The 11,734-nt window shown below is 46.5% G+C and overlaps 1 protein-coding gene across 1 annotated transcript; it reads right to left on the bottom strand.

Annotated features, from left to right (window-relative positions):
* Window positions 1–4,402: 4,402 nt before the first annotated feature.
* On the bottom strand, window positions 4,403–7,765 carry LOC144099201 (uncharacterized). The gene is made up of 2 exons (XM_077632349.1): window positions 7,533–7,765; window positions 4,403–6,131 (listed from the first exon to the last, which is right to left on the bottom strand). Exons 1-2 carry the CDS (start codon window positions 7,545–7,547, stop codon window positions 5,031–5,033), a joined length of 1,116 nt encoding a protein of 371 aa, XP_077488475.1. The 5' UTR covers window positions 7,548–7,765; the 3' UTR covers window positions 4,403–5,030.
* Window positions 7,766–11,734: the final 3,969 nt, after the last annotated feature.

The raw sequence follows: 11,734 nt of genomic DNA, 5'->3' as shown, positions 1-11,734 counted from the left end.
TATCATTCACGTACATAAGAGGCTCGGAATGACTTTAGAATGTAGGAAAGTTGTTTATGCCGCCGTAAAAAAAGCATACCAATCACCGACCTCTTTAGATCTTTAGGAGCAGGAGTATTATCAGTGATTAATACGCATTGTCTTCGACACTGCGACCTGTTGGACGGCTCTTAAATAAATGTAGTATACTTCCTCTAAAACCACAAGTCTGTAACTTGAAGTGCAGGCCCACTAGAGCAGCTGAAGAAACCCAAGAAAATCACCACCCTCTTACTAACAATAAAGTTTTCTCTCTCTCTCTCTCTCTCTCTCTATGACAGCAGAATTCTTTTTGTCTCCACAATTCGAGAATATGGTTGTTCATTGCGTTTTTATGGAGGCAAAACGCTAAGGCGCCCGTGTGCTGTGCGATGTCAGTGCACGTTAAAGATCCCCAGGTGGTCGAAATTATTCCGGAGCCCTCTACTACGGCACCTCTTTCTTCCTTTATTCTTTCACTCCCTCCCTTACCCCTTCCCATACGGCGCGGTTCAGGTGTCCAACGATATATGAGACAGATACTGCGCCATTTCCTTCCCCAAAAACCAATTATTATTATTAATATTATTATTATTATTATTATTATTATTATTATTATTATTATTATTATTATTATTATTATTATTATTATTATTATTATTATTATTATTATTATTATTATTATTATTATTATTATTATTATTATTATTATTATTATTATTGGTTGTTGATAAAAGGAAAAATTGTCGTTTTGTTTGTATGCTTGCGTCGTGCTGCACGATTCAGCGTCCCAAAGCGTCTCTGGCTATGAGAGACGCCATATTGGAGGACACCGGATAACTTCGACCACCCGGGGTTCTTTAATGTAGACTGGCATCGCACAATAAACGGGTCTCTAGCATTTCGCCACCACCCAAAATGCGGCCGCCACGGCCGGGATCGAACCCGCGTCTATCGGGTCAGCAGCTCAGCACCGTAACCACTGCGCCACTGCAGCGCAGCATAGCTCTGCAGTCAATCAGATCATGTTTCAGGTTTTCTACACTGCTCCCGCTTGTACACAAATATCTCCATGTTCATACTTATTGTTTCTATACTGCCTGGTTCTGAGGCAGCCTGATCTAGCCTCAAATAGGAGGGCACTGCCTCTAGAATTATGATACAGCGTCTCCTTCCGGATTTCGTTCTTAACAGCACCTAATTCACTTAATGATCCTTTTGTTCCCATTTTTTTCCTGCACTTGGCAGTCTCGGTTCTGCGGACTTTCTTTTTGATATTTCTTACAACTTCATTTTCGTTGTTGCTGCCTGCGTAGCCTCTCGTAAGCTTTGTAGTCCATTTCCTGCATTGCGTGTCCATGTTTTACGGTACAAAATGGAGCGCGCGTTCTAGAATTTTTGCCGCAGTCTATTTGGTGACAAAACGTCGTTACTGGGTATTACTGACCGCCGTTACCATGAATAGCCGAATATCGCTCAGGACGTACACGGCGCCAGAGTGTCGATTGTGCTTTCGTATATTTTAGAAAACCGGAGAGATATGCCTGGATTAATTTATAGCGTTCAGAACCCACTGCTCGGGTCTTAAGTAAGAGTTTATTGCACCTATAAATTCGATGAAAAAAAAATTGGTTAACTCGTACTGTCCGGCTAGGCGCTGGCATGGATGTGTTTGCTCCATCTCTTGGTCCTTTCCAATTTTTTGGGATCGTTTGTGAATAATGACGATTATTTTTTTTCTACATTCGCAGCTTTCCGTTCACTAAAATGGCCTTCTCTGATCTTCTTGTTCTTCTCTGCGGTGCGTCCCACAGGTGTAGGGAGGATGTGACACATTGTTCACGGTGTAGTAAATGTTGACCAGTTTCAGGCAAACGGGTTGCATGAAACAGTTGCACACCCTCGGATGCTACGAACCAGACTGATTAAGCTTGGCGATCTAAAGGTTCACGTGGAGTAATCATACCGCGCGCGAGAGTATCCATAAAAGCAGTGCCGTCCCAATAACGTTTCCTTTCAAGCTCGGCGAATATGCGCCTAAGACTAAAGGAAGCTACGTACCCATTTGGCAGTGTCGCAGAATTTTCTCGTTGCAGTGTGACGCATTTTTTTGTGCTGTACATCGGCGCCTCGTGTCCAGCTGAACTATAGAGTTTCTCAACGTTGGCTGTCGAGAAAAGAAGTGCCACGGTGGGAATACTTAAAGAGCAATTTATTCACAGCAGGAATACCGGCGATATGTAGTTTCGTGTTAGGCTTGGCTATTGCTGGCCCGAAAACGTGGATCCTGCCGCGGAATGGTTAGTTGCACCTCGGTGCTCTCCACTATCTCCAGATTAAAACCTTTTTATTGCAGAGTTTTTCACTTCTTGAAAAAATTTAGCGCAAGTGAATGTTTGGTCCCAGGAGTGGATGGAAATTAGAAACGCATTTATTTGAGGTTTGCCTCCTGGAAAGTTTGTTGTTACGATTTAATTCACGTTTTTAGCCGAACAATTTAGCCAAGCCCAATTGCCTTACAAAATTTAAAGGTGACAAGCAACTTGAAACATTAGAGGCCTGATGCGCTTGCGACTTAGAAGTGTCCCATTCTCGGCATTACCTTGAGTGGATGAAATGTTTATTCGCCATTTTTCCTCTCCCATTAAGCCGGTTAAGCTCTACGGTGTGAGTAGACGGGCTTGTATGATCGAGCAAGGATTTATATAAGAGTAGTGTCGGCATATGCAGGACAGCCGTTGAATTGTCGTCGCGGCCACCAAAGTGTTACACATAGGTATTTATTCCCAGCGACGGTCTGCTGCGAATTTGTGACGCCCCCTGGGTGTTGGTCAGCCTGCAGCAGCGTGCAAGCGTCTGAAATGGCTGTTCAATCTTCTCTACTATTTCTCGAAAGTACTACAGGAAAACGTATTCCAATGCGACTGAATGTACAGTGCACGCTTAATGTTCAGGAGATTCAAGCTTGCGGGAGTTTTGTTTATTAATTAGTACCGCTGACTTGAATGTCTGTGAGAAAAACCCGTCATTTCATTTTGTGAGCCGTGGAGCGCCTGACCGACGACGAGGGAACTATGTTATAGAGCTACACTGAAGTTCTAGCAAAATGATTGTGAGCTGTGGTATCGTTCACTGTCGTCCCAAAACACAAGGTGTTTGACCTGAGACTTTACACAAATTTTAAAAATACGCTTTTTGAGTTAAAAGAGCGCTTTCTTCGGCATCACATTGTCAGCGGCGTAGCACATCAGAACAGAGCTAAGACGAGCTTACTAGCAGGCTGGTTCGCTAATATTGAACACTTAACTTTTTTTAAATATTACTGTTAGGCTCCTTACATATTCAGAGGCGGGTAGCCCACCGCAGTGGTATAAATATCAGGTTTTAAGAATTTCGAAAACGCGGTAACCCTCAGCGCTGTGGCCCAACAAAGTTTGGGTACATCGCGCCAAGGTACATGTGCTTTCGAGAAGCTTGCAGGCAGAGCAACCTCTCCCGTGGGCGTAACTCGTCGAAATAGCCAAAATTTGTTGGGCCACAACACCGAGGGTAACCGTGTTTTCGAAATTCTTAAAAACTGATATGAATATTACTTACTGCGGGCTCCACGACTCTCAATAATTAAGCATATGCGAACAGTAATAGTTAAAAATTATCTATTCATTATTAGTTAATAAGCCTTCTAGTTAGCACACCTTAGCTGCATTCTGATGTAGTACACCGCTGAGAATGCTACGCCGAAAAAAAAGCGCTCTTCTTAGTCAAAACCCCTATTTTTAAAACTGTATATAGGCGAAACACCCTATACCTATGTGTCACCCCATCATGCATGTTTTCTCGTAATATACATCTAAAAATACCCCATGCAGGAAATGTACTGCACAGGGCGCGTAGCTGCGCTGTCTGGCTGTTAAGCCACCACTCTGGGTGGAGCTGGAAATTGAAGCGACTGATTTCTTTGTCCAGTCATGAAGCATGGCAGCTTGCGAGAAATATCATCTCTGAACAACGCGGTTACCTCTGACACGCCTTTCGGAGTCCAGTAAGCTGCTCTGGGCAAAATTCGCTACGTTTGTATGTTTGCTGATTCGAGGCTATTGCCTCTGTAGCCAAGCTAAGTGCGATTTAATCTTATCTTGGCGGCTTATTCGATGATGTCAAGATGGTGTCTCTTCTTGGGCTTCACGCCTGCGTTTCTCCATATCTCCGTGTCTCTCACTTCTCGTTTCACTCCCGTAATTATGACCCAAGTGCGATGCCAAGGTCAACTAAACTTTTTCTAAAAGTTGCAATTACGTCATTAAAAAAAGACTTGCATCAACGAGCACTGTTTAAATTGAAAATTGCAGATCGCAAAATTTCACTCCCCCTGAGAATCGACAAAAATGAAAGTTTATTGATAACAATTTACATGCGCTGCGTTTCTTGTTTGTGGTACTTGTTTTTTGCTGCGACATATAAGAAAAAAAATAGCAAAGCGAAGGATGAGGTCCACTTGTTCAGCACCACGTCAATGTCTCTAAATCACGAAGAGATCGTAGGCAGGGTGAGATATATAGCACAGGTAACTGAAAGCAATGAGATAATGCAATTATGATCAAGAATTGTTGCATGAAATATTACGCAGTAGGGTGTACGCTTGTATCCAGCCCGCAAGCTCTGCTACTTCCTGGCATCTTTACCAGCTGCTTTCACTTGTACGGCCTTTCCTTTAAAAAATAATGGGTGGAATGATGGCTATTGCTTCGCACTCTGTTTCCGCCGATGTCTACCCTAAAGCGTGTCCGAGAGAGCGGTAGCGCGGAAAATTTTAGACATTTTCAGAGGTGTTAATAGGAGGTGTTAGCGCTGAGCAGGAAGGTGTTAGTGGTTGCATTTGGAATTTGGTTTCTTATAACGCAGCTTCCAATCTTCGGCATCGAACCATAGTGCGAAAGCGCCGATTTCTTCTCATTACGGATGCTTCTTTCACAGGCTTACCAATATAATTAATGAACTCCGGTGACATGTCACTACGCTGAGCTACCGTTGTCGTCGCTGTCAGCAGCAGCCGTCTCAGCTTGATCACTTGACTCTTTCGCTTGCTTGTTGAGGGCTTCGAAGTCGATTTCAAACGGCCACCGCAGTTCGCCGCGGTCTCCGAAGCCTGGGCTTACTCCACCACCCCGTCGTCTCGCTGCACCGCGGGCCACCCTTGCGCCGTAGCGCACTTGCGGGGCACCATCTTGGAGGGAAGCGGGCCACGAGGATGACTCGCCAAGCCTAGTAGGCACAGGATATCTTGGAACTTGTTCCGAAGGCGTCACCAGATTCAGGTGCTTTCTCATTGCAGGTCGTTCGTCGTTGTCAAGCGGGCCGACGAAGAGGGACTCCGCCTGGGGCTTGAATGTTGAACCAGACGGCCTTGCCCAACTGCCAGCACCGTAGTCTTCGAGACGGTCTTCGTTCTGTGGTCTGTACGCAGGAGCCGAAGGCCTGATCCAGCCACGACGGTTGTAGTCTTCGATGCGGCCACCGGTAAACCTTATCCCGGATTGCGGTAGCACATTAGACTGGCCTGGTGCACGGTCCGCGTCTAGGGACGGAAAGCCTGCTGGGGCACCCGACGTGCTCGAGCCCGGGACGTTGAAGTAACTGGTGACGATGGCACGCCCAATGGGCACTGGAGGCACGTACGCTTGGTGGTGGGACGTCAGCACGTGGGGGTGATGTTGGTGCGTCTGAATAAGCTTGGCGGTGGTCACCGGATGCTTGAATGCCACTGCTGTGAAGACGGGAGCATGAACATGCGTTGCTATGCTGGCGGGCTTAGCGTAGGCGGTGATGGGTGCTTGCCAACCACTGTAGAGTACGGGGCTGGCGCTGGTTTTGTGCACGGTGACGATGGTCGGCGGAGGGTGAGCGTAGTGGAACACTGGCGCGCTGTGGGTGACAATGCGCTGGTGCGCATAGTTGGGTCCTGAGGGTAGGATCTGCGTGTGAGCGTAACCGCCGCCGTGAAGCCAGGCTGGTGCAGCTGCGGCAACCGGCTGGAGGCTCACGATGGGTGCGTGGAAGATTGGCTGGTGGCCGCGGCTGCCTTGAGCGAACAACAAGACAAGCAGCACGAATCCCTGCAGGAAGGGGGGGGGGGGATGGTTAACCCATTTGAGCGCAAATACATAGGCCGTGCATTACGTAAAACAGGTTTTGCGACCTCCGCGAGTTACAAGAAAACAGCCTGTGCCTGAGCCAATGTGAGGCGGGAGCCAACCGCTGGTTATCCGTGCTTCCACGAAGCTGCTTGGCTGGCTATCCGCGCCGTACATCTCGAGTGTGGCTACAAAATAGTTAATCGTCTGCTATCCAAATAAATCCTGTTGACTTTCAGCAGGCTTGAAGCCGCTTGTCAGCTGTGAGTCTTCTGCAGTCTTTAAAGTATTCCCTGTATCTCACATTAATTTATTCGTTGATTCAAGCGTTGGAACTGCCATCTGCAACCATCTGCAGGAGCCCTGCATAATATTATCTGTAATAGTTCTTAAATTATTAATCCTGAAATCAGAGATCGAGTGGCTCTGCAACAAACAAGCGATAAAATTATTCATCACTTATTCAGGTAAAACGTAAGATTCAATTAACACTGCTTGTCTCAATATTTGACGGCCACAGTGCACGCTTGTTGTATTAAGTTCGTTAAGCGTAGTAGCTGTCAACGACAGTGCAACCATTACGTGACACAAGTGACACAAGCGTAGCTGCCGCTGTTTGGCAACATTCATGTGCTCTTCGAAACATCTTAAAGACGTTTTTCAGATTTACAATGGGGGACGAAATCCTCCAGGACGCGCGACAAGCGATTTTGGCTAATAGCTGCCATGTTTTTCAGCGATCACATGATATCACTAGCGCACATCACAGCACGAAAGTCCGACTTTCACCTCGACAGGTGCGGTGCCCAGCCCGCGGCTAATCACTGTGCTATCAGCTTGTGTTCCCGATGGCGCGTTCTGTTGACTTTTGTCCCCGACAGTACCATTCTATTCAGTTCATTTTATTAAGCAAACAAATGCGCCTGTGAGCGGCAAGAAAATTAAGGCACACCAGCACGGACAACGTGACTTTGTTTCACCATGTAGAACAAACACATGCTGCTTTGCTTACAGCAGCATAAAAGGTCGTTTTACCTTGCTATGCCCCACATCGACGGGCAAATATTTTGAAAATTGGAAAATTGTAAGAAAAACAAATTCGCATGGATTAACCACAATTTATTCGAGCGTTTATGCCTTACATTTACGCAGATGCAGGGAATAAGTGCCATTCAGGCGTAGGGTCCTCACAGATGGGAGAAGCTCGACCCACAAAGCTTCACGTATTCGCAGATAGGCCACTGCTTTCGCTATCTTATCGCTAGTCAACGTGCCTGGCCAGCACTGATTCACTTGTCAAGCATGCCAAAGATGTTGGTACGTATAAACCAATATCTTTGGGGATCCAACCACAGTCCCTGGTAGGTAGTAAAAGCTACTCACCGGAATCATCCTCATGTCTGACCACGTATCCCGGGAGCAATCCGAGGCGAATCGACAGCGTAGACGAAGCGCACGATGCTTTTATACCGAGACACCAACTCCGGTACGCTCACGCTCAAACGACGTCGTTAGGGCACGCGTCCCAAATATCTCGGATTTCTTGTCGCTTCCAACGCTGGGTCTCGGTCCTCGCCTGCATTTTGTTTTGTCTTCGCTCGCTTCCAGTCGTGTTTACTTCGCTAAGACTGGAAGCAGATTTGTCGAAGCGCTCAGGCGACGCATGTCACTCCTCGCGACTTCGCAATCATTCGCGACAGAGACCTCGTTCTTTCTTTCTTCTTTGCCCTTCTGTTATTCTCCGAAGTAGCGTTTCTCTCCGCAAAGGCGAGAATTGAGGAGGCTGACTTCGAAGGTTAATGACGTGAATACGCTCGTCGCTCGGAGGCTGCGTAATTACCCGCTCCTTCGACGGCGAGGCATGGAGCACGATAATTAGGGCGACGCTTTTTTTTTTAGTTTTATCGCAGGCAGCGCATCCTCACTGAGAAAACAGAATAGCGTATACTCGTTACAGTATTCGCGCACCCACAAGACGACCTTGGCCGCCGGCTGCTATTGCACGTTAGCGAATTCAGTGATGTTCGGTGGGTGACACCTTTTGTCACTTGCTTTCGTGAGATGAGGATTTGGTAGCGACTTTCGCCAGGCCTAATCGCTGGCACGTTTTAGTATAGTAAGAGGCCGAACTTCGCCACGATCTTCATGTCTATCTATTCCCTTGCCCTTTTATCCTTGCATTTGTCGCCTTTGACTCCGGGGCTGACAGCGAGCACAGGCAATCACCGGCATCGGCATCTAAGTCGAGGATGACTGCTAGCAAAGGCAGCAAAGACAGATAAGATAGAATCGCGCAAAGAAGCTTTGCATGGAACGGCCTCAGGTTTCATTGCAATGCTTGTGTACATGACTCAGTCTACTTCAGTCGAGGCGTTTTACTGGCGCAATGTATAGCACCCCAGTAGCACGTGCTGCCAATTCTCGTTGTATCTTTGCGTTACATGGGAAACGGAGATGCGTTGCGGTAAGCCCCTACACTGTAAACACGAATACGCCTATATGGGAGTAAAAAGAAACGAAGCTGTCCTCTTGCGCACTCCCTTGTATAAAAGGGAGTGTGTTGAGAGGACAGTTTACTGCCTTTTTACTTCTTTCTGTTTAGAGTGTACTTGCCGAGGCCGTAACCAATGTCACCCACAACTAGAAATGGATGCTGCATGTTTGGGAAAAAATTACGCGAAATAATGAAGAAATGTAGCACCTGACGTGATTTTATTAATGTGACGAAGAAAAACATGAGCATCTTTCCTTGCACTTAAGACCAGCAAATAGTTTTTGATAGTGCTAAGCCAGCGCTCCAGCTCATAGATGTGTTCGTTTTGAATCCGCGGATGTCTAGTGCGATACTAACTGTAAACTTCGACATCACATTACACAAAAAAAATATATCTCAGTTATTAGAGTGCAAGAGGAGGAAGTCGAACTGTTTTCAAGAGAGGAAAGTGGGTCCAGAAAAAACGTCGGAAAAAACGTCCCCGGATAAAATGTCTCCAGTAAAAATGCCCCCGGAGAAAACAAGCCAGGAAAAAAACGCCCCCCTTTTCCGAAGTAGGAAAAAGTATCCCCCAAACGGGGGCCACTAAACGTCCCTAATACCCTGGGATATGAGCAGGCGCCTCGAGTGCGGGAAGTGGGGGTCGATACCCAGTCTTGCCGGGTGCCCACCGGTTTTCTAATAGGTGCAAGCTTTCCCCTGGCCTGGGGCTCCCCGTATCTTAATTTACGCGCAGTGGCGGTATGCAGTGCGCTCTAAACTGGACCCTTATCCATGCTGATGCTGTGCCAAGCGTAATAGCTGTCGTCGAGTACACTGATGGCTCCCTAACTGAGCGGCGATCAGTCTTATAATCACTCTTGTAGTTTTTAGATGACACTGGGCTTATGGAACAGTGGTAGAGCTTCAATCACTTAAATCAATAACTCAGACAGAGCAATTGCGGACAGGCTACTGGAAGTCTAACCCCACCTGTACATTGACACCACCACCACCACCCCACAATGGGGCGGCCATAAAAAAAAATGATGGCTGTGGAAAGGGAGGGGCCGAGGGCTAGTGCGTCTCTGAAACGTTCGGCACTTCAGTGAAGTCACCGGCGGAAGTACTTTATGGTCTGACTTCTTGGCATAACCTGCACTACATGATCACTCTGTGATCTGCTGCTGCAAAATACTTTATGCTTACATCCATTCTCAAAATCAAGGAAGAGTCCAATAAAGAGGGCAATCTTTTGTCAAGTGGGTTCCCGAAGAATTCAATCGTTGGGTAATCCTTCACTTGTGAAAATTTTTACCTAGTTTGCTCTTCCTCAGGGGACTTTGTTTCCGGGGACGTCTGTTCCGACAACATTTTTGTTTCTACACCCGAGGAAAGTACAGCGAGCCTCAGGAGGAGGTAAGCTTCAGCGAATGTTTTTTAATCGATTCCTCGAAAAGTAATCGCTGTGTCTACACAAAACGAGACCGAACCCTCTGGCCGCTGTGCGAGTAATACTCGTTTGCCAGCACTTTCAATGGATTTCTTTGAAAATTTCTCCTCCATCATGGTGCTGTATATAACACTTGCGGCCCTTAGTACCATTTCAGTGACCAAATGTTTCCCTATCTATTAATACTAAAAAATATCTGAGAGAGTCCGCACAGCTGAAATTTAGGCGGAGGGCAAATTATAAAAAAGAAATGGCGACTCTCTGCGTGATCTTTGGTATGCTCTGAAGGGACAGCTGCTAGAACTCTCTAGAAAGACCGCTCTTCCGAAGAGGTTCGCCGCAGATTCTAGGACAGTTTACAGGTGGTGTTAGCAGCACTGTTTTTATGTACATCCCGGACAGATGTCTGGGCGGCGCCCCTCCGCATTTCTTACTCAGCTTTAGAGGCGCGTTCGGCCCCTCTTCTCGCGCATAACTCTGTATAGTTGCCTAGGTGTCCAACGCCTCTCTACTCCAGCCTCGAACCCAAGTCACACTGCTGATTCTGTAGCCGCTTGCTGGGCTCTCGAATCATCGAACACCACTCCACAGGTGGCAGCACTGCTGCGCCAAGCATACTGCAGACGTGGTTCATGAATACAAACACCGGTAGACTTATACACATGTTTCGCAGCCTAACGCTGATGGCCGAGTTTTCTTAGGGGGCCATCTTCAACGCGCAGTTAAAAAGGACTTACCTTCTGACGCATTTCGAATTAGACTTTCCCTCAGTCAGAACGTACCAGAAATACATCGTGCCATGGCGCTCTTTGGCCATATACGCCCTTTCGCCATAAAAATCCATAATCATCATCATCAGTCAGAACGTATACAGGGTTTCGTTAAATAGAACAATTTTAATCGGTTTGCACAGTATCTGACGATCTAGGATAGCGGTCAGCCACACAGCCAATGATTCAATGCCATTAAGCCAGTATTTTCAAGAACTTAGACTTCAGCTGCTGCTCGAGGCTACACACTGCATGTCCGCAGCCCAGTGTGAGTGTGGCTTTGAAGAATTGAGCCACTGTAAACAAGTGCGATATTTATTCCCATCGCTGAAATGTGGCTGGCGCATTTTTACTATCTGTATGGTATCTTTCGCGCTGAATAATTTGTTCCGTAAGGAGGCGGCAAATAAAAGAGACAACTTGGTCAAAATTTTCGAATTTTTAATTTTTTTCTTCAACCTCGGGTGTTCATCTCTCGTGGCAAAACATTATTGCGAAATATGCAATACAGATTTTAAAAAAAATGGCGTTTTTTCATGTCTCATCGCTGAACATTGTGAGCGAATCGTGTTTCTAGTGGTCCCGACGCATCGCGAATTCGGCTGGTTTCCCGAGGGCAGAGTACCACCATCTTATTATTACTATGGAGAGGACAGATCAGAAAATAAGGCCTTCCGTTTCCTTCAATGTCACATTTCTCTAACCAAAATCAAAAACATGCCAGGTGGTAAACGAGACAAACGAGGGAATAGTATACTTTAGGGCTGATTTTATCAGCTTTAACTTTTTCCGCGATTGCTGTCACTCATCCATTTGGCATTTTATAACGAATGGCAGTACGATGATTATGTTTTTGGTGCATAAACCATGAGACGTCCAGAAGTGCAAT

The sequence above is a fragment of the Amblyomma americanum genome, chromosome 1 (genome assembly GCF_052857255.1).
Source record: "Amblyomma americanum isolate KBUSLIRL-KWMA chromosome 1, ASM5285725v1, whole genome shotgun sequence".
Taxonomy (NCBI): domain Eukaryota; kingdom Metazoa; phylum Arthropoda; class Arachnida; order Ixodida; family Ixodidae; genus Amblyomma; species Amblyomma americanum.
The sequence above is the reverse complement of the archived record's forward strand: the minus strand, read 5'-3'. Positions and strand labels throughout refer to the sequence as shown.